Consider the following 23189-nt stretch of genomic DNA (forward strand, 5'->3'; position numbering starts at 1 on the left):
ATATATATATACAGTGTATGTTTCCTGTCGCAGAGTAATATACAGTGTATGTCTCCTGTCGCAGAGTCATATACAGTGTATGTTTCCTGTGGCAGAGTCATATACAGTGTATGTCTCCTGTCGCAGAGTCATATACAGTGTATGTTTCCTGTCGCAGAGTCATATACAGTGTATGTTTCCTGTCGCAGAGTAATATACAGTGTATGTCTCCTGTCGCAGAGTCATATACAGTGTATGTTTCCTGTCGCAGAGTCATATACAGTGTATGTCTCCTGTCGCAGAGTCATATACAGTGTATGTCTCCTGTCGCAGAGTCATATACAGTGTATGTCTCCTGTCGCAGAGTCATATACAGTGTATGTCTCCTGTCGCAGAGTAATATACAGTGTATGTCTCCTGTCGCAGAGTCATATACAGTGTATGTCTCCTGTCGCAGAGTCATATACAGTGTATGTTTCCTGTCGCAGAGTCATATACAGTGTATGTCTCCTGTCGCAGAGTCATATACAGTGTATGTCTCCTGTCGCAGAGTAATATACAGTGTATGTTTCCTGTCGCAGAGTCATATACAGTGTATGTCTCCTGTCGCAGAGTCATATACAGTGTATGTCTCCTGTCGCAGAGTCATATACAGTGTATGTTTCCTGTCGCAGAGTCATATACAGTGTATGTTTCCTGTCGCAGAGTCATATACAGTGTATGTTTCCTGTCGCAGAGTAATATACAGTGTATGTTTCCTGTCGCAGAGTCATATACAGTGTATGTTTCCTGTCGCAGAGTAATATACAGTGTATGTCTCCTGTCGCAGAGTCATATACAGTGTATGTTTCCTGTCGCAGAGTCATATACAGTGTATGTTTCCTGTCGCAGAGTCATATACAGTGTATGTCTCCTGTCGCAGAGTCATATACAGTGTATGTCTCCTGTCGCAGAGTCATATACAGTGTATGTTTCCTGTTGCAGAGTCATATACAGTGTATGTCTCCTGTCGCAGAGTCATGTACAGTGTATGTTTCCTGTCGCAGAGTCATATACAGTGTATGTTTCCTGTCGCAGAGTAATATACAGTGTATGTCTCCTGTCGCAGAGTCATGTACAGTGTATGTTTCCTGTCGCAGAGTCATATACAGTGTATGTTTCCTGTCGCAGAGTCATATACAGTGTATGTCTCCTGTCGCAGAGTCATATACAGTGTATGTTTCCTGTCGCAGAGTCATATACAGTGTATGTTTCCTGTCGCAGAGTCATATACAGTGTATGTCTCCTGTCGCAGAGTAATATACAGTGTATGTCTCCTGTCACAGAGTCATATACAGTGTATGTCTCCTGTCGCAGAGTCATATACAGTGTATGTCTCCTGTCGCAGAGTCATATACAGTGTATGTTTCCTGTCGCAGAGTAAAAGCTTCGAGAGACTGCAGAAAGCCTTGGACAGTGTCATGGCCACCCGGGTCACACAGGTGACTAATGTAAACAACTATTCATGCATTCAACTTCTTATCTGCATTACATCATTATCTACCCACAATTCAGAGAAACCCTGAACTGAATAAGACATCTGAGTTATAAGGAATGTATGTATTGTCACATCTGAAAGCAGGTTTTTTGATTTTGTTTTATTTTCTCTCTTTTTGCTGCTTGTCCTTGCTACCGTTTATATACAGTAAAGTTCATGTTCAAATTGTAAAAAGAAACATTTAAGATGTGAGCTTTGTAAACGTGTATCTGATTTTGTTCTCCACCGAAAAAGAAAAAGAAAAACATCTGTGAGCAGTGAACGACTAAATCCAACTCTACTAATGACTAATATGGCGGTGTACTTTCAGGATCCATATTCAGAAATAAAGAAACAGATGGACAAGAGAGATCCTCTTGCTTACCCCTTGCTGCAATGGTGAGTGAAAGTAATCTACTAAAACACGATGTTAATTGCATGTTTGACTCACATTTTTAGGTTCTATTTTGCCTTGCATGCTGGTCATCGTGTAAATGCCACTGAAAAAACGATTGGTTTGACTTACCTTGTTGCCTTGTCTTCCAGTTTGTATGTGGTTTATTACAAAAGTTATCAATGTCCATAGCATGACGACACTGTGTCGCAATGTAAACCTTTTATAATTTCTTATCATTCTTTTTATTAAAGTTTGGCAGAATCTGTTGCTTTTGTTCAATCACTCAAAATCCTCATGATCTACTTAACAGTCTCTAGAACAGATCTACTTAACAGTCTCTAGAACAGTCTCTACTTAACAGTCTCTAGAACAGTCTCTAGTTAACAGTCTCTAGTTAACAGTCTCTAGAACAGTCTCTATTTAACAGTCTCTATTTAACAGTCTCTAGAACAGTCTCTAGTTAACAGTCTCTAGTTAACAGTCTCTAGAACAGATCTACTTAACAGTCTCTAGAAGAGATCTACCTAACAGTCTCTAGAACAGAGTTACTTAACAGTCTCTAGAACAGTCTCTACTTAACAGTCTCTAGAACAGATCTAGAACAGATCTAGCATCTTTATTTATTTTATTATTTATTTATTGGACTTTATTGTCATTGCTACAGTACAGGTACCAAACAACGAAATTTAGGAGGGGTGGCTCCCCTGGTGTTAGGAAAGGGTAAAAAAAAAAAAAATGAATATTTCATTATAAGAATGGTTTGATTTATAGTAATCATAGACAGAATAGTTGACTGTAAAACTGTAAAGTATTAGGCAACAAGAATGAATCAGAAATGCCGCAATTTGCTTCTATCCTTAAGTGTATTATTTTTTTTCAGTATCTTTGCAGAAAGTAAGTTACGGTACATTTACTTCAAAGTACACTACATTTACATGTAGTGTAAAATGAAAAGTGGAAAATAAAGTGGAAGATGCAAAGTAAAAAAAATAAAAAAAATAAAAATAATCCAGGGCTACAATACAATAGCAATCACACCAAAAATGTCTCACTCCTGAGGGTTTTGGTCCACTCTCTGGTCTGCATCTGGTCACATCTAATGTCTTCCCTGGCAATGCATCTAGTCTATTTCATTTCATTGTATATATTTTCATCATCATATTTTCATCATTTCAATATGATTACTGCAAATAGTGAAAATACCACCGCTCATCCCTTATCAGACTTTGCTGAGGTGCTGGAACTGAAGAGTTAAGTATCAATAGAGTGCAAAATAACAGTCACTCAAACACTGTGCAAAAAAACTGTTTATTGTGAGATTTCTGTCATATATGATAGGAATATGATTACTGCAAAAATACACCAAATCATTTTGTTTTGAACGTGTTCTTCACAGTTTTGAACACAGTATGTTAACAATGAAAAAATGTCATTAATGTGTCTTACAATCAGTGCATTGGGCATTGAAGGTCAGGAGAACTGCCAGTCATCAGAAATCGTAAGTAGCCTATGTTAAACCAGCATCCAAGAGCATAACCAGTGTTGAAGTACCCGTGCCAGAATAAGAATTAACAAATGCATGCCTTCGGATGTGTGGCATGAAGGTCGCTTTTACCACGTCACGCGCGGTATCAACCAATGAAAATGCGTGGGGCATCAACCAATGAAAATGCGTGGGGCGAGGACAACATGCAAGACACGCCCCTATATGTGCATACATTACTGATAATCGGGGAAAGAATGAAAGCATGAATGTGGAAAAGAAAGAATGAATGTGGAAAACAATGTGGAAAACAATGTGGAAAAGAAAGAATGAATGTGGAAAACAATGTGGAAAAGAAAGAATAAATGTGGAAAAGAATAAATACATATAGAAATGTATTGCGTTATACTGTGTGTATTCATTGATGTATTTGTTCATACATTCATTTATGTGTCTATATATTTATTGTAAATTTTGGCAGACTTGGTCCTCCATACCTCTGAGCTTAAGTCTGGACATTAAACTCAAGAGCTGATAGTCTTCAAGTCTCAAGCAAGTTTATTCATCAAACTAAAGTTGTGTAGTCAAGCACAGAAGCCGCCATCAAATAAGAAATATTACCAAAACATGTCTGTATACTTTTTTTTTATTGTGAAGTTTTTAAAAACAAGCAGTAAAAAGTAAAAAAAAAAGAAAAAAGAAAGAAACATACAATATAAATATATAAATAAATAATAAATAAATAATAAATAAATTATATAAATATAATATAAAGAAGCATACAATATACAACATGACTCCTTGGAACATGGAGAAAACAAATAACGTAAAAGGCTTCCCTCCTGACGATCCAGTCCGCTTTTCAAGTCAGAACGGGTGGGGTGGGGGGGGGCCTCTGTGCAACACAAGGCACAGGACTGAACACCCAAAACATAAGACACAGTACCATCATAGATAGTGTAACACACAGACACACGCATACACACACACATTCATACAGTACACAGACAAGCTTCACCCTCACACACACACACAAACCCAGGCTCATCCCTAGGGAACAGAAGAGGGGGGCAGAAAATTAGCCTGCTACTTTAACACTGGGAATGTTTAAACAGAACTAGAGATTTGTAAAAAAATATCATTTTGCTTGCAAATAAAAAAATTACATTTTTTTTACAAACTGATGCTCAATATTAGAAGAAGTAATACTCAAAGAACCAAAAACCAAGATAATCTTTTTTTTTTTCTTTTTGTTGAAAGACCGAAAACCAAAAACATTTAAAAAGTCCAGTCCTCTGGCTGAGGGTGCAGCAGGGATCACATAACTCTAGAGAGAGAGAGAGAGAGAGAGAGAGGGAGGGAGAGAGAGAGAGAGAGAGGGAGGGAGAGAGAGAGAGAGAGAGAGAGAGAGAGAGAGAGAGAGAGAGAGAGAGAGAGAGGGAGGGAGAGAGAGAGGGAGAGGGAGAGAGAGAGAGAGAGAGAGAGAGAGAGAGAGAGAGAGAGAGAGAGAGAGAGAGAGAGAGAGGGAGGGAGAGAGAGAGGGAGAGGGAGAGAGAGAGAGAGAGAGAGAGAGAGAGAGAGAGAGAGAGGGAGGGAGAGAGAGAGGGAGGGAGAGAGAGAGGGAGGGAGAGAGAGAGAGAGAGAGGGAGGGAGAGAGAGAGAGAGAGAGGGAGAGGGAGAGAGAGAAAGAGAGAGCCGGGGAGAGAGAGAGAGAGAGAGGGAGAGAGAGAGAGAGAGAGAGGGGGGGGGGGAGAGGGAGATGGAGGGAGATCACATGCAGATCCTCGTTGGCCATGCGGTTGATGGAGCGGGAGCTGCTCTCAGGAACGAGGCACTTCATCACCGTGTTCTCACACGACTTCCTGTAGGAAGTCCACACACTCCCACTGAGAGAGAGAGGGGGGGGAGAGGGAGAGAGAGGGGGGGGGGAGGGAGAGAGAGGGGGGGGGGAGAGGGAGAGAGAGGGAGAGGGGGAGAGAGGGAGAGGGAGAGAGAGGGGGGGAGAGAGGGAGAGAGGTAGGGGGAGAGAAAATTATAGTTGTACCCTTTTTTTCTACACTATACAGTGTTTGTTTACAACTAAAGCAATCATCATCATTTCAAAGACTAACATTTTTCTACCATGACATATCCATATTCTCCTAAAAACAGAAAAGGGGGGGGGGGTGGCGGTAACAAGAGTGGGAGAGGAAAACAATGAATGAAACCCTCACCTGGTCTGACCCTTGACCTCTGTGAGGTCACCAACGCCCACAGTGCGACACATTCCGGTGTTGAGGTCCCAGCTCACCTGCAGGCTGGAGTGGTAGGTGTTGGGCCTGGGAACACACACACACGCAGTTACAGACCACCGCCAGCAGAGGGGGCTACTCTGAGAGACAGATTTTCTGACAGTTAGGCTAGGCTCAGGTTTGCTGTGACAGAGCTGTGATTTATTTAATTGTATTAATTGAGTCTCTCGCTCGTTCTCTCTCGTAGGCAGCAGTGGGGATTACTCACCCAATCCATTACATTGCAGTATTTTTGGCTTGACTAGCGAGTTTGTGTTGTGATACTCAACAACATTGAAACGTAGTTCCGTGTTTCAAAAGAAAAGTCTGAACATTTTGATTGGTTGCCGACATGCGGATCAAAACACTAGAACGTGTCACATATGCCCAAACTAACCAAATTTGGGGGGAAATGCTCCCTGATTCGGCCCAAACGAGCTAGGTGTGAACGCGCCGCGCCCTTAGATGAAGATCAGATCACATTTTATGACCAATTAACGCAGAAAACCAGGTCATTCCAAAGGGTTCACATACTTTTTTCTTGCCACTGTATATAAAACCTTGAAATTAAAAAAGGCAGAGATTCAAAATCTTGGTTGCCCAGGCAACAAAGGCGACGTACCTCCTATGCACTAAACACCTGTTTACACGCCAAAAATACACTACAAACTACATGTGAGAGAATAAACAACCTTTTGTTCTTAGAGAGGAAGAGGAAACAGCCTGGCTGGCAACCAGTCAGAGAGACACGCACTGACACACACACACACACGTAGAGAGACAGTGTACCTGCAGTGCTTCTCCTCTGCGTTGGAGAAGGCCAGCAGCAGCAGGCCGATGTTGATCACCACTGTGTTGGTCTCTGGACACACCTGGCACACACACACACACACACACACACACACACACACACACACACACACACACACACACAGACGGAGTTAGTATTCGTGTGTGTCAGAGACAGAAAGAGAGAAAGTGTGTTTGTGTGTGTGTGTGTGTGTTTGAGAGACAGAGATAGAATGTGTGTCAGTGTGTGTGTGTGTGAGCCACAGAGATAGAATGTGTGTGTGTGTGTGTGTGTGTGTGTGTTTGAGAGACAGAGATAGAATGTGTGTCAATGTGTGTGTGAGCCAGAGAGATAGAATGTGTGAGTGTGTGTGTTTGAGAGACAGAGATAGAATGTGTGTCAATGTGTGTGTGTGAGCCAGAGAGATAGAATGTGTGTGTGTGTGTGTGTGTGTGTGTGTGTGTGTGTGTGTGTGTACATCCAGGATGACGACGTCGTAGTCACTGAAGGAGCAGAACTGCTGCTGCCAGGAGGCGTCGCTGCGGATCACCTCGTAGATCAGATACCCAAAGTCCAGCGTGAGCTGCTCCACACACACACTCTGAGAACACACACACACACACACACACACACACACACACACCTAGTTAGGTACCAGGGTGAGCTGCTCCACACACACTCTGCTCCACACACACACACACACATCTGGTGAGCTGCTCCACACACACACTCTGAGGAACACACACACACACACACACACACACATAGCTCCACACACACACACTGAGGAACACACACACACACACACATCTAGGGTGAGCTGCTCCACACACACACTCTGAGGAACACATATGGTGGAATAATATGCCTGCTAAGACATTTTATTTATTGATAACACATTCATTACCTTTGAGACTGAATTCACAAGAGTCACTAGACAGTCAGACTGTCTGGGCAGAATCAACACATTGACGACCTCAGCCTAGTAGACAATGAAACCAGTTTCTCTACTTGAAGCTTGACATTGGCTAGACAACAGACACATTTAAATGATCACAAAGACCTAATTGCTCTCTTTTCTCTTAAACCTGCATCTAGAGAGACTGAGCAATCTAGAGCAGTTCTGGGCCTTTGTTTTGCCTCGGTCCAGTGCTCTGAAACTCGACCAGACCAGTTTGTGACTTTTGTTCCCCTTTTCCACCTTTGTGTCTCTAGGAGAAAGTGGGGGTCGATTCCCCCCTAACTAGGGCTGCACGATTTGGGGAAAAAAATCGAATTGCGATTATTTGGACAGATATCGCGATTGCGATTAATTTGCGTTTTTTTTTTTTTTAAATAGCAAAAAAAATAAAAAAAATAAAAGGGGGAGTTTTTGTAAAGTGTGGCCATATCTCCGGCTAGGAAGGTCGTATCAACGTGCAGTTTGTTTGTACGTCTTCAGGGGACTTAGAGGCTCCCTCCTCTAGCACCCCCACAGCCCGAGCTACGAGTGAAAGAACTAAACTTACATTGGGTTGCTTTAAAGTTGGGTTGCTTTAAAATCAAGCTTCAGATTAAAACATGTGATGGAGCATTACTAACCTGACTCAGGTGGTTTGTTTCACACAACCATCTAGGAAAGCTTAATTGGAAGCTGTTTGGAAAAGGGCAGGTACTTTCAAAAAATACTTGGCAGGTGATTGGATGAATCTATCTATCACCTATTTTCAGAGAGCATTACCACATGATACCATCAAACTATTAACTGCTCTAATTCTAATGCAAGGATGAGAACTTAAAAGATATGAATTGGGACAACATATTTATTTATGTTTTTTTTAAACAGCAACACCATTTTGTTTCTCTCAACAAGTGTCTTTTTTTTTACGTTGACGTTCATTGACGTTGAATCCGACGCGCTGTATGACGTATCCCATATGGGTAGTGGTGTTTCTCAACCCTCTCCTCGGGGCGCCCCAGCCGCTCCACATATTTGATCTGTTCCACCACCAGCACACCTGATTCAACTAATCAAGTCCAAAGCAATTATGATTTGGACTTGATTAGTTGAATCAGGTGTGCTGGTGGTGGAACAGATCAAATATGTGGAGCGGCTGGGGCGCCCCGAGGAGAGGGTTGAGAAACACATAGTGAGTTGGACTTGTGATCGGAAGGTTGTGAGTTCAAATCCCGCCTGAAACCACACCACTACTAGTGTGCCCTTGAGTAAGGCACTTAGCCCTCAGTTACTCCAGGGGGAATGTCCCTGTAATTCGTAATTGTAAATCGCTTTGGATAAAAAAAGCGTCTGCTAAATTGCAACAAAAAAAAAAAAAAAAAAAAAAAATCGCGGGCAAATCGCAGGCTTTGCGATTAGCTAATCGCGTCATTTCAAATCGCGATTTCGATTTAAAATCAATTAATCGTGCAGCCCTACCCCTAACCTCTTCTCAATCTGCATCACAGCCAGTCCTTCTCATACAGGAAATGCCTGTGATTGGCCTGTACCTCACCTGAGGGCGGGCTTGTTGCCTGAGTGTACCTGAGTGTATAAAATACAGATTTGCCCCTGTGTCTGGACTTTCAGAGAACCTTTGTCGTATCAAGACAGATCTTGACACGCTGTAAACTTTCTCCTTTTGCAAAAGTAAATTAAATACCTTTTCCTCTGCAATTTGAAAAGAAGCAGGCTGCCTTTTTGATTCTATATTTAGATACTTCAATGACACACACACACACACACATCTAAGGTGAGCTGCTCCACACACACACTCTGAGGAACACACACACACATCTAGCATGAGCTGCTCCACACACACACTCTGAGGAACACAGTCTAGGGATGGACGGTTTCCAATTATTGAAACCGAAAAACCGTCAAAGACTAAAACCGCGGTTTTCCGGTTAACCGAAAAACCGTCCATCCCTAGAACACACACACACACACACACACACACACAAATCTAGTCAGCTGCTCCACACACATATACACTCTACAGAGAGAAACACACACACACACACACACACACACACACACACACACAGACCTGGCCTCCAGACATGGTGGTATTTAGTCTAAACTAGCACACCTGCCCTACTGTAGACTCATCACCTACCAGCCATAACAGATGGTCTGCACCAAGGACAAGGTCCTTAACACACACACACACACACACACACACACACACAAACACACCTCAAAGTCACGTGGACATCACACACACGCACCTCAAAGTCACGTGGACATCACACACACGCACCTCAAAGACACATGGACACCTTTTAAAGACACATGGACACACACACACACGCGTAGGGATGGGACGATTATCGTGTTTATCGTTAATCGCGATAAAAACACCCGCGATAACTTTATCGTGGAGAATTTTAATTAGTTGAATAATCGTCATAATCGTTTTTTTTTTTTTTTTTTTTTTTTTTTTTAAATGACTGGACTTTTTAAATAGGCACTACATTTTATAAACACTGCTTTGTCTGACTGGTGGTCCCCAGCTGATGACCCAGTTAGGCCCACATAGGTGTTCAGTGAGGTGTCACAGCACACCTGTTCTAAAGGCACTGTTGGAGGTGCGTCAGGCAGCAATGCCCAGCAGGAGTACCATCACCTGTATCATGATTTGATCTGTCTGTTTTTATTGTATGTATTAATGTATGTGACCTATGTGTGTTTTTTGTTGTTGTTGTTAATATTTTTATTGAGTTTCACAGAGACATGTACACAACAGGACATAACAACAACAACTAGTATCCGTGGGGGAGGTTATTGTCCCATTAATAGTAGAAAACTAGTTTTGCACTTTGTTATGCAGTACATTGTCCATAAACAATAACAGAACATGTTCTTTCTCTTTTCTTTTTTTTTTAAACAAACTAACAAACAAAAAACAAAGACAAACAAAACAAAACAAAAACAAAAAAACAGGGGGGGAGGAGGCCATGTCACATATCAGAAATAAACAGAAAAGAAAATGACAACAAATGCCATAATATATGGGGGGATCACCCCCATCGGAGACAGCATCCATGTCTTACAGTCCTAAACACAGCGGCAGCACAACACCAGCACAGTAAATAATATTGTGACCCATACATTGTAGATCTGTTACACATTAGTCTTGTGTACTTTCTTGAGTGTAATCCACCAAACCTTTCATTACAATGGCAGCCAGTCTGGTACCAATATAATCTAAGAACGGAGACCAAATCTTATAGAATGTCTTTATCTTACACTTAGACCTATATGTCAGATATTCCAAAGTAATCATATAAAAAATTACCTTGTGCCATCCAGCTATTGTAGGCGGTTTGCAGTCTATCCATTTCAGCAATATATTTTTCCTTGCACAAAAACTGAGGATACACAGAAGTCTTTTGGAATGCATACTTTTAAGTTGTTTGTCTGGCAACCCAAACAATAGACACATGGGGTCCTTATCCAATGTAACATCTAGAATTAGATGAATTTTATCCACTATACCTTTCCAGTAATCATCTATATATCTACAAGTCCAAACACAATGAACAAAGCTCCCAACCTCGGTAATACACTTTGTACACATTTCCGATTTGTTATGATCCATTTTATGTCTAAGTTGGGGAGTAATCTGCAAACGTTGTAGTAGTCTAAATTGCGTTTCCTTCGTCCTATTACAGATTGAGATGTCGTTTGCCGATTGCCATATTAGTGACCAAGTTGCTGCATCAGTATTAATGTTCAGGTCATTATTCCAGTCTTTGGGCGTAAATGCAGGTTTGCCTTTATCATATTTCGAAAGTGCTCTATACCCAAGCCCCAGAATGCCTCTCGTCTTTCCAGCAGAGACTATCTCCTCCAGCGGAGAGGGTTGGTGACAGAGGCCAGTGTCTTTTTGGCTATTTAAAAAACTTCGTATCTGAAGGTATCTGAAAAACTCATTTCGTGGTAGGTCATATTTCTTACATAATTGGTCAAATGAAAGTAGTATTTCCGTATCATATAAATGTCCGATAGTAACCATCCCTTTGCTGTCCCACCGCTTGAAACCCCTATCCGTGGCACCAGGGGAGAAGTCTATGTTGCCCCAAACTGGCGAGAGGGAGGATGTAATAATCGTATGTTATAAATAAATAGTAATATAATTGAGATTTCTCACATGAGCCGCGCGCGAATATCCTCACAGAAATTTGTCTCGCGCGATTGTTCAGCCTGCATGGGTAACGTGACTGTCAAGTCAGCCTTGTCAGTCAGTCACTAACGTATGCTAGCCTTCTCACCATGGCTGCATCGGCCCCGTGTCCATTGCCTCACCTTTCCAGGGTTGCACGCAGGCTTCTATGCATACCTGCAACTAGTGTTCCTTCAGAGAGAGTGTTTAGTGCCAGTGGGCACATACTCACACCTCTCCGAGCACAGCTTAAGGCAGAAAAAGTGAACATGTTGACATTTTTGATAACCTTTAACCTATCTTGAAGCTTTCACGTCTCTAAGCCACAAGGCTAGCACTCAGTTTGATGACAGAAAAGTGTCAGTGTTCAAGTTTTGTTTGACAGTATTTTTTTCCTTTATTTATGCAGTGATACCTTATAATTTATCATTACCTTATTTAAGATTTTATTAAAGATTTTTATTTTTGTCAAGATGTTTTTAAAATGATGTTAATGTTATTAACATGATTCAATAAAAATACAACAAAATCTAAGTTAAAGTGATTACAGTGTGTTTTATTGGCATTCTAAAAAAAAGTTTTTTTTTTTTTTTTTTTTTTTTTTCATTCTCGCGATAATATCGCGGATCGCGATTATTTTGCCCACGATAATCGTGACATGACATTTTCTAATCGTCCCACCCCTACACACGCGCACACGCACCTGTCCGCTGTGCGGTCCTGTCACTAGCTGAAGGTTGCGTCCATTCAGGTCCGTCACTGTGAAGGGCAGCTTGACCGTGTCATCCTCATACCCTGAGAGAGAGGAGGGGGGGGGGAGGGAGGGAAGGGAGGAGGGGGGGAGGGAGGAGGGGAGGGAGGGGGGAGGGGAGGAGAGAGGGAGAGGGGGGAGAGGGGGAGGGAGGGAGAGAGAGAGAGGGAGGGAGAGAGAGAGAGAGGGGGGGGGGGGAGAGGGAGATGGAGGGAGGGGGAGAGAGGGAAGGAGGGAGGGAGAGAGGGAAAGAGAGAGAGAGAGAGAGAGAGAGAAGAAGCTTTACATGAGCCTCACCAAAGTATAGGAGATGGCATGAATACATTGGGGCTACGTTCCCATATCCTCAGTAGCAGCATGCCACATCATATAAACAGCACAGGCTCCATCTGCCTGCCTATGCATTCAGGAGGAGGCTAATCCCACCATCCCACAACCTCACAGGGAAGTGGCTTACTTCAGTTGTGCTACTGACATTGATTGACCATTTTAGAAATCGGCAATAAAATAATAAAAGCAATTCTGATTCTGAATGAGTAGGCCTCTGGCTTTGACGGGCCATGTAGAATGTTTGCCATGTTGCTTGAGACTGATTTCATTCACAAATAAGTTATTATTATTATTATTATTATTATTATTATTATTATTATTATTATTATTATTATTATTATTATTATTATTATGAAGTGTCATTGTAGCTTCTGGGTGGCCAGCCCATATGGACTTACACAACACCAGCCTAAAAGAAAACATCTGTTCCCTGTTTATCCAAACATGTCTTTATACCAGAGTGTATGACAAGCGGACAGCGGTTGAATAGTTGCAGTAATATTTACTTTTATCTAGATCGTATTATTCATTGTCTTATCTATTATTGTTAAATGTTGATCTATTTATTTTCTCTCTATATACTGTATATGTATCTATTCTTGCCTTTTTTATTTTCTTACTATCCTCCTTTTTCTGTATTTTTTAATGCTGTATGTACAGCACTTTGAATTGTCCCTGTTGTATGAAATGTGCTACACAAATAAACTTGCCTTGCCTATGTTCTGCCTGTCTGTCTCTCTGTCTACCTCTCTCTCTGTCTCTGTGTCTTACCACTGGCGTCCTGCTCTTGCGCCCCCGGCTGTTGGAGGCGGTACTGCAGCCGTGTGTAGTTGACGTATCCCGGCTCGTTGGACCCGGCGTCGTGCAGCGAGGGGGGGGTGGGGGGGAGGCCTGAGGGGGGCGCTGCTCTCTTCCTGTAGAGGATCTGAGACGTCTGACCCAGCTCACCTGCTGGACACACAGAAGAGAGGAAGAGGGTTTAACACTCACAGGTAACAAACACACACACACCAGACTGAGAGAGACAGACAGAGACAGAGAGAGAGAGACACAGACAGACAAAGACAGAGAGACAGAGAGACAGACGGAGACAGACAGACAGACAGACAGACAGACAGACAGACAGACAGCGTTAGTGTGTGTGGTACCTGGACAGAGGGAGAGAGAGACAGACAGACAGACAGCGTTAGAGTGCGTGGTACCTGGACATAGGGAGACAGACAGACAGACAGTTATAGAGTGTGGTACCTGGACATAGGGAGACAGACAGACAGACAGTTATAGAGTGTGGTACCTGGACAGAGGGAGATGCTGCAGGCCACCAGAGAGTCGCTGGTGTTGAGCAGGATGACCTGGTCCTTCTTCAGCTGGAAGGCGGGCTGGAAGTCGGGGAAGGGGTAGACCACCTGGTACCTGGAGTTCAGCACGTAGCCGTGCTCCAGACACTCCCCACTACCTGCACAGGACAGGAGGGAGGAGGGAGAGGCTAGAGTCTGGACCTGTATGGTAGCCAGGTGTGTGTGTGTATGTGTGTGTGTAGCTGTGTGTATGGTAGGTAGGTGTGTGTGTGTGTGTGTGTGTAGCTGTGCATATGGTAGACAGGTGTGTGTGTGTATGTGTGTGTGTAGCTGTGTGTATGGTAGGTAGGTGTGTGTGTGTGTGTGTGTGTGTGTGTAGCTGTGCATATGGTAGACAGGTGTGTGTGTGTGTGTGTGTGTGTGTGTAGCTGTGTGTATGGTAGGCAGGTGTGTGTGTGTGTGTGTAGCTGTGCATATGGTAGACAGGTGTGTGTGTGTGTGTGTGTGTGTGTGTGTGTGTGTGTGTGTGTGTACAGGTGCGTATGGTAGCCAGGTGTGTGTACCTGTGCGTATGGTAGGCAGATGTGTGTGTATGTGTGTGTGTGTAGCTGTGTGTATGGTAGGCAGGTGTGTGTGTGTGTGTGTGTAGCTGTGCATATGGTAGACAGGTGTGTGTGTGTGTGTGTGTGTGTGTGTGTGTAGCTGTGCATATGGTAGACAGGTGTGTGTGTGTGTGTGTAGCTGTGCATATGGTAGACAGGTGTGTGTGTGTGTGTGTGTGTGTGTGTGTACCTGTGTATATGGTAGATAGTTGTGTGTGTGTGTGTGTGTGTACCTGTGCATATGGTAGACAGGTGTGTGTGTGTGTGTAGCTGTGCATATGGTAGACAGGTGTGTGTGTGTGTACCTGTGTATATGGTAGACAGGTGTGTGTGTGACTGTGTGTGTGTACCTGTGTATATGGTAGACAGGTGTGTGTGTGTGTGTGTGTGTGTGTGTGTGTGTGTGTGTACATGTGCGTATGGTAGCCAGGTGTGTGTACCTGTGCGTATGGTAGACAGGTGTGTGTGTGTGTGTGTGTGCGTGTACCTGTGCGTATGGTAGCCAGGTGTGTGTGTGTGTGTGTGTGTGTGTGTCTACCTGTGCATATGGTAGACAGGTGTGTGTGTGTACCTGTGCGTATGGTAGAGATGGAGGGGGCAGGGCAGCACTGAGGGCAGGAGCGAGGGGGGGGCATGGAGGCGATGGTGATGTATCTGATGTTAGATCTGATGTTCTCGTCACTCATGCTAAGATAACTGGGAGACACACACACACACACACACACAGACACACACACACACACACACACACACACAGACAGACAGACAGAGCAAAGGAGAGGGAGACATGAAAATATTGTCAGACAAACACCCACCGTGAGAACCTGACGCCCACCATTTTACATCCACACACACCAACGGTCGACCTGAAGGGTGTGTGTGTGTGTGTGGGTGTGTGTGTGTGTGTGTGTGTGTGTGTGTGTATGTGTGGCTTCGTCGCTGGCGGTCTTACTTGAAGCCAAAGATGACTATCTTGGAGCGGTCGTTGGGCCACTCACACACAGTGAGGTAGAGGTCACTGTCGATGTCCTCCCCTGAGAAGAGACGCACATGGTGCACCTGGAGAGAGGGGGGGGAGGGAGAGGAAGAGAGAGGAGGAGGGAGAGAGGGGAAGAGGGAGAGAGAGGAAGAAAGAGAGAGGGAGGGAGAGAGGGAGGGGAAGAGAGAGGGAGAGGGAGAGAGGGGAAGAGAGAGTGGGGTAGAGAGAGTGGGAGAGGGAGAGAGGGGAAGAGAGAGGGGAAGAGAGAGAGGGAGAGAGAGGGGAAGAGAGAGAGGGAGAGAGAGAGAGGGGAAGAGAGAGAGGGAGAGGGAGAGAGAGAGTGGGAGGGAGAGAGAGGGGAAGAGAGAGAGGGAGAGAGAGAGAGAGAGGGGAAGAGAGAGAGGGAGAGGGAGAGAGAGAGAGAGTGGGAGGAAGAGAGAGAGAGAGAGAGTGGGAGGGAGAGAGAGGGGGGAAGAGAGAGAGTGGGAGGGAGAGAGAGAGAGAGGGGAAGAGAGAGAGGGAAAGAGAGAGAGAGTGGGAGGGAGAGAGAGTGGGAGAGAGAGAGAGAGAGAGAGTGGGAGGGAGAGAGAGTGGGAGAGAGAGAGAGAGTGGGAGGGAGAGAGAGAGAGAGTGGGAGGGAGAGAGAGAGAGAGGTACAGATGAGAAAACAAAGAGACTAGACAACATCCTGTCCTTCCACCAACTACAGAACTACCATTTTTTTTACGGTACTGCAGACGAGCCAACGCCTGGGCACAAATAATACTGGAAATCATTTAAAATACTCAATTGTAAGTAGCCTTGAGGACCGATGGTTCGAGCCTAACGGCCCACATGAGCCTATCTCCTGTTTCCGTAGCGTGAGGCGGCTTGATGTACAAGTACACCCCCCCTGGACATGACGCTGGTATGTCGCAGGGTCTTACCCCCCCAATCCAACCCTTAATGCTGAGTGCCAAGCAGGGAGGCATCGGGTACCAGTTTTATAGTCTTTGGTGGTATGACTCGGCCGGGGATCGAACTCACAACCTCCCAATCTCAGGGCGGACACTCTAACCGCAAGGCCACTGAGCTGGTAAAAATACTCAATTGGGATAGTCCCAAATGTGCAAAGCCTGTCCATCTGCCACTCCAAGCAGGCTCAAGCTAATGATACAAAAAATAAAAATAGAACAATAGTAATCAATAAAATAACAATAGCAGAGAATAGCAATAACATAAACTACATAATAAAACAAGAATAAACCAACTTAAGCGTTGTTAGCGCCGTGCTCTACCAACTGAGGACCACATAGCACCACAAAGTCCTCCTCAGCGTGAGAGAGGCATCTTGGAATGGAATGGAATGGACTTTATTTGTCATTGCTACAGTACAGGTACCAAACAACGAAATTTAGGAGGGGTGGCTCCCCTGGTGTTAGGAAAGGGAAGAATTTTTTATTTATTTTTTTTTAGAAAAAGCATAAAATCACAAGAAGGTAAGGAGCTGGTTTACATCAATAAAGGCTATGTACACAATCCACTGTACTATACTGCACAGATAGTCAACTAGGGTTGTCATATTGCACAAAAGTATTTTTTCACGTTATTTTAAAGTGTCACAGTTTGCAGGCTTGAAATGTACATGTTTGTGCCTCGGCACTAGCTGCCATACAATCCGTCCGGACTGTCCTGGGCCCAGAACTTAGGCCTTTTCTGTGTTCAGGGCCTTGACGGCCCTGTGGTAGAAGCAGTTCTTCAGTCTGTTTGTCTTAGCGGCCGGGGTCCTGTACCTCCTGTTCGAGGGCAGCCTGACAAAGTGTACGTGCCCAGGGTGGGTCGGGTCCCTGGAGATCTTGGAGGCCCTCCTGAGACAGGGTGTGTTGTACAGCTCCTCCAGAGAGGGGAGGGGGGCGCCGGTGATCTTCTGTGCTGTTCTCACGACTCTCTGTAGCGCGTTTCTCTCCGCTGTTGTGCAGCTGTGGAACCAGTTGCAGATGCCGTAGGTGAGGATGCTCTCCACTGCGCCGTGGTAGAAGGCCACCAGTATCTCCTGCTTGTTGTGTTCTTTCCTGAGGCATCTCAGGGTGTATAGCCGCTGTTGTGCCCTCTTGATGGTGCCTTTTGTGTTGTCCTTCCAGGCCAGGTCATCCCGCATGTGATGTCCCAGGAATCGGAGGGTTGAGACTCTCTCCACGCTCTCTCCGTCGATGAGCAGGGGCTGGATCTCTGACTTTTTCCTCCTGAAGTCTACGATGAATTCCTGGGTCTTTGACTTGTTTAGCAGCAGGTTGTTAACCTTGCACAGCTTGCTCAGTTGCTCTACCTCATCCCTGTACGCCGCCTCATCCCCCCCCGAGATACATCCCACCACGGTGGTGTCGTCTGCAAACTTTACGATGTAGTTGCTGGGGTGGACGGGGGTGAAGTCGTGGGTGTAGAGGTTGTAGAGGATGGGGCTTAGCACGCAGCCCTGGGGGGACCCAGTGCTGAGGCTGAGGGCTGTGGAGGTGTGGGGGCCCACCCGCACCCTCTGGGGGCGGTCGGTCAGGAAGTCCTTGATCCACGCACATATAGAGTGTGATAGACCCAGGTCTAGTAGTTTGGTCACTAGCCTGTCTGGAAGGATGGTGTTGAAGGCGGAGCTGAAGTCCACGAAGAGCAGTCTCGCGTAGCTGTTTCCCCTCTCCAGGTGGGATAGAGTGGCGTGGAGAGTCGTCGCTATGGCGTCCTCTGTGGACCTGTGGGCTCTGTAGGCGAACTGGTATGGATCCAGGTTGGGCGGGAGGCGTGTGAGTATGTGGGCCCGGACTAGTTTCTCGAAGCACTTCATGATGATTGGTGTGAGTGCCACCGGGCGCTAGTCGTTTAGGCAGCTCACCGTGCTTTTCTTCTGGACTGGGATGATAGTTGAGGTTTTCAGGCAGGGTGGGACGGTGGCCTGGGACAGGGACTGGTTAAAGATGTTGGTGAAAACCCCGGCCAGCTGGTCGGCGCAGTCTCTCAGCACCATCCGGCCCCGAGGCTTTCCTGGGGTCCACCGCCTTCAGTACGCGTCTCACCTCATGCTCTGTGAGGGTGAGGCTGCTGAGAGCTGGAGAGAGTGGTGTTTGTGTTGCGGTTACCTCCGTTCGCCCCTCGTCGAACCGGGCGTAGAAGGTGTTCAGCTTTCCCGCCAGCAGGGGGTCGTCCTCTGCGGCTGTGAGCCTGTTGGCTCTGAAGTTTGTCATCTGCTGAACCCCCTGCCACATCCGCCTGGAGTCGTTGCTCAGGAGGCATTCCTCAATCTTCTCTCTGTGCTCTGCCTTGGCCGCTTTGATGCCGCGCTTTAGGTTGGCCCTGGTGGAGCTGTACAGCGGTGTGCGCTTCCCTGCGAAGAAGGCGTTGTCCCTCTCATTGATCAGTTTTTGGACCTTCCCAGTCATCCATGGCTTCGTGTTGGGGTAGACCCGGACCCGTTTGTCCACGGTGACTGAGTTGGTGCAGTTCACTATGTGGTTCAGAACCGACGATGTGTACTGTTCCAGGTCCTCATGCTCATATTCCTGCCATAGGGTGTCATTTAGGCAGATCTGCAGTGGAGCGGACCCTTCTGGCCAGGTTCTGACAGTCTTAGTGGTGATGGGAGCACTTTTCCCCATTGTAGTGTATGCAGGAATCAGGAGGATTGACACATGGTCAGACATGCCTAGATGAGCTAGCGGACTAGCCTTGTAAGCACGTTTGATGTTGGTGTATACCTTATCCAGTGTTTTTTCTCCTCTCGTTGCACATTTTACATGCTGATAGAACTTGGGTAGTACTGCCTTCAGGTCGACATGATTAAAGTCCCCCGCTATGATGTGAATAGCCTGTGGATCAGTGCTTTGTTGGCTACTAATGACTTCATATAGTCGCGCCAATGCTACTGAGCTCTAAAGTATGTGGCTGGACGGTTTAGTGGGTTGATGTGTGACAGTCAGTCCAGGTAGATTGTAGAAGGTGTGGTCACCTGTTTGAGACGCCGGCTGTGCAGGTTGAACACCCACCAGTACAGGTGGTAGGTGTAGTCGTCGTCCTCGCCATAGTCGCTGGTGTAGGACAGCACGTAGCGACCACACTCGCTGAAGCCCAGGAAGTTGTGTCTGGAAAGAGAGGAGTGTGTGAGTGTGTGTGTGTGTGTGTGTCTGGAACAAGAGGAGTGTGGGTGCATGTGTGCGTGAGTGAGTGGGGTGGTGAGAGGGGTGTGTGTGTGTTATTGTGAGTGAGTGAGTGAGGTGGTGAAGGGTGTGTGTGTGTGTGTGTGTGAGTGAGTGAGTGAGTGAGTGGGGTGGTGAGAGGGGTGTGTGTGTACGTGTGTGTGTGAGTGAGTGAGTAGGTGAGTGAGGTGGTGAAAGGTGTGTGTGTGTGTGTGAGAGAAGATGTATGTAGTTGCAGAGGTGGTGTGAACAGAGACTACACTCTTTCAGAGAGGGAGATACACACACACTCACCCGGCTCTGAGCAACGCCTTGCGGACAATTTTCTCCGGCGGAACACGCACAAGCAGCTTCCGGAACAGCCGTTGAGAAAACTGACCTGACAGCTGAGGAACAGGGGAGAGAAGAGATGAGAGGGGGAGTGTGTGTGAGAGAGAGAGAGAGAGAGAGGGTGTATGTAAGACAGAGACAGGGGGAAAGAGAGAGAGTGTATGTAAGACAGAGACAGGGGGAAAGAGAGAGGGTGTATGTAAGACAGAGACAGGGGGAAAGAGAGAGAGTGTATGTAAGACAGAGACAGGGGGAAAGAGAGAGAGTGTATGTAAGACAGAGACAGGGGGAAAGAGAGAGAGTGTATGTAAGACAGAGACAGGGGGAAAGAGAGAGAGTGTATGTAAGACAGAGACAGGGGGAAAGAGAGAGAGTGTATGTAAGACAGAGACAGGGGGAAAGAGAGAGAGTGTATGTAAGACAGAGACAGGGGGAAAGAGAGAGAGTGTATGTAAGACAGAGACAGGGGAAGAGAGAGAGAGAGTGTGTGTGTGTGTGAGACAGAGAGAGAGAGAGAGTGTGTGAGACAGAGAGAGAGAGAGAGAGTGTGTGAGACAGAGAGAGAGAGAGAGAGAGAGAGAGAGAGAGAGAGTGTGTGTGTGTGAGACAGAGACAGGGAGAGAGACTCAACATGAGAAAACTATGCACCGTGAAAACAACTTAGTGATCCCCCTCATAACGCGTAATGTCAACCCTCATTCAGCATGTCTATCCAATGCCCAAGTCGCCCCTGCAGGCTTCTGGATATCGGACATACATGTACATTGGCTAGACTGACCACCACCCCTCACCGCACCTGTCAGTACACAGCTGAGAACCGAAAGGCAACTGAGGACATAGCCACGAGCATGCCTACTAGTACTCAAGTAAACACCAGCAGCACAAACGGGTGGATGTGGACAGACACCTAGCATTGTACCTAGCTAGCACTGCCTAACGTTAGCTAACTAACTACAGGGTTGTTTAAAAAGCAAGGTCATGGGCTTGTACAACTGACTTGTAAGCCACCATCTCCTGAGAGAGAATTATCTAACCATGCAAGAGGTGCTAAAGCAGTTTGCGAGCCTTGGCTGAATTTGAAAACTGAATGAAAATAATGAAAACTGAATTGAATACAATTCAATCTGTCGAATACAATAGGCTAGGTGCACGATCTCACTACTTCCTGAAAGGCAGCTGGTATGAACATATCCTGTCTCACTCTATTGGTTTAATTGAGTAATCAGCTGTGCACTGTGTGTTCCAACGGTTTACCGCACAGCTGATTAATCAATTAAACCAATAGAGTGAGACAGGATATGTTCATACCAGTTGCCTTTCAGGAAGTAGTGAGATCGTGCACCTAGCCTATTCAGTTTGTGCTCATATTCAATTCAATCTGTCAAATACAATTCAATTTCTGATGGCACTAAAATAGCTCCATACAAGTGTGACGGGGAGATGGCGAGCTGCCAGCGACCCCGCTGGAACACTTTCCGTTGGCTAGTTCGACAAGACGGTCAGTTAGAAATGGCTAGTTCGTTAGCACTGTCGAAAACGTTGCTTTCGTTGTTTCTACGTTCGCGACGGTGTCGTGGTTTGTGCCCGTCACTTGTTTTGTGTCAAATGCATACCTTGTTACGGTTAAGAAGCTTGACGACATTTTCGGATTTCGAGCTGGGCGCCATTTTCCGATGGACTATTCTCTGAGCCTTCGCTACCTCCCCGCCCCCTTGGCCCTTCCCATTGGCTGCCGGAGTCCGAGGGAACGCTCCGATTCGCTGATAAGGACGTAAATCAAATCAGAACTCAACACTGTTCACTCTCTGGATTGGTTACCGGGGCTTGCCTCCATGTACAAATGCATCAGAGCAACGCATCCGGGTACTTTCCCCTCCCGTAATGTCCACGCCCCTTTTTGGGTGATAGAAGAGTAGAAGTTTGAATGGCGGTCAATGGGAATTTCTGGTCTTTGCTACTTTAATCAACTACAATGAAAAAAACTGTATTGCTTTTTAGATATTAGATGCACAAATCCGATGGCCAGTTAAGAAAACTATTATATAGTGTGGTTTCCAATCAATGATCGACGTCGTTATATGGAGAAAAGTAATGAAATAGGCAGTGTGTCCTTTCAGTCTGCCTCCAGAGCAGTCATACGTCATCTCCCTGTCATCAGGACGATCACGCGACCGCTTAAAACTGTTGGCGCCTTATTGGAAAATGTAGTGTCACCATGCCTAGGCTTGCTGCGTAGTGTTTTGCACGGCAAACAAAAAAAACAAAAAAAAAGATTTACGATTTTCTTTACTTCCCTAAAAAGCAAAGGACAGTAAAAGAAGAGATCTGTGGCTTCAGGCCATCCGCAGAGAGGATGAAGGTGGTCAGCAGTGGGACCCTTCCAGTCAATACGTGTATGTCTGTGGCAAACACTTCATCACAGGTTAGTTAATGATGTTAAATGAAGTCAACAGTTATAATGTTAAAAGTCAAAGTATGTTGATGCTGCATTGATAAATATATATATATATATATATATATATATATATACTGTATATAGGGAATATAAAACAAACTGAAAAGCCAAGGAAATCCCAATTTAATGTTAAAGCTTGTAGCTTGTAGTTTTAGCCTGTAGCTAGGTTTACAATGGCCTCTCATTCACACATAAATGGCGGCAAGCTACCCATGCAAGGCACCTGTCCGCTCATTGGGAGCAATTTGGGGTTTAGTGTCTTGCCCAAGGACACCTCGACATGTGGCCATGTAGGGTTCAAATTGCCGATCTGCTGACCTTGCGATCAGATGCGGGCTCTTCCAATACATGGTAAAGGGCGGGTGTGGTGCAGGAGGTAGAGAACCCCACATGGCCACATGTGGAGGTGTCCTTGGGATCACCATGACATTAATGTCATGATAATAAAACTATAGGGAATCGAATCGTCATGGATTAAATTAACCCATACATGTAATTGTTCATTTTGCAGCAATACACATCATTTACTTGTGAAATGTGATTACGGTAATTGTAATCCAGAATTAGAATTGGTGACTATTGAGTGAAGTATCAGCTGGCATACTTAATGACTACATTTGATGAGTGCATTTAATCAAAGCTGTATAAAGTTCTTTTGAATGAGTATCTGCATTTGGCTTACACTTACTCTACTGGTTTCAGGATTCC

The 23189-nt window shown here is 45.3% G+C and overlaps 1 protein-coding gene across 1 annotated transcript; it reads right to left on the minus strand.

Moving 5' to 3' along the window:
* Positions 1 to 4419: 4419 nt before the first annotated feature.
* On the minus strand, positions 4420 to 21693 carry LOC308170465 (DDB1- and CUL4-associated factor 15-like; the record flags this gene model as incomplete). Its single annotated transcript, XM_080545255.1, has 13 exons — positions 4420 to 4425; positions 5150 to 5261; positions 5589 to 5693; positions 6435 to 6517; positions 6914 to 7036; positions 12283 to 12374; positions 13432 to 13608; positions 13955 to 14116; positions 15132 to 15256; positions 15513 to 15619; positions 19510 to 19642; positions 19991 to 20082; positions 21640 to 21693. 13 exons carry the CDS (start codon positions 21691 to 21693, stop codon positions 4420 to 4422), a joined length of 1371 nt encoding a protein of 456 aa, XP_080401381.1.
* Positions 21694 to 23189: the final 1496 nt, after the last annotated feature.

This window comes from Nansenia antarctica, assembly GCF_963989245.1.
Source record: "Nansenia antarctica genome assembly, chromosome: 14".
Taxonomy (NCBI): Eukaryota; Metazoa; Chordata; class Actinopteri; order Argentiniformes; family Microstomatidae; genus Nansenia; species Nansenia antarctica.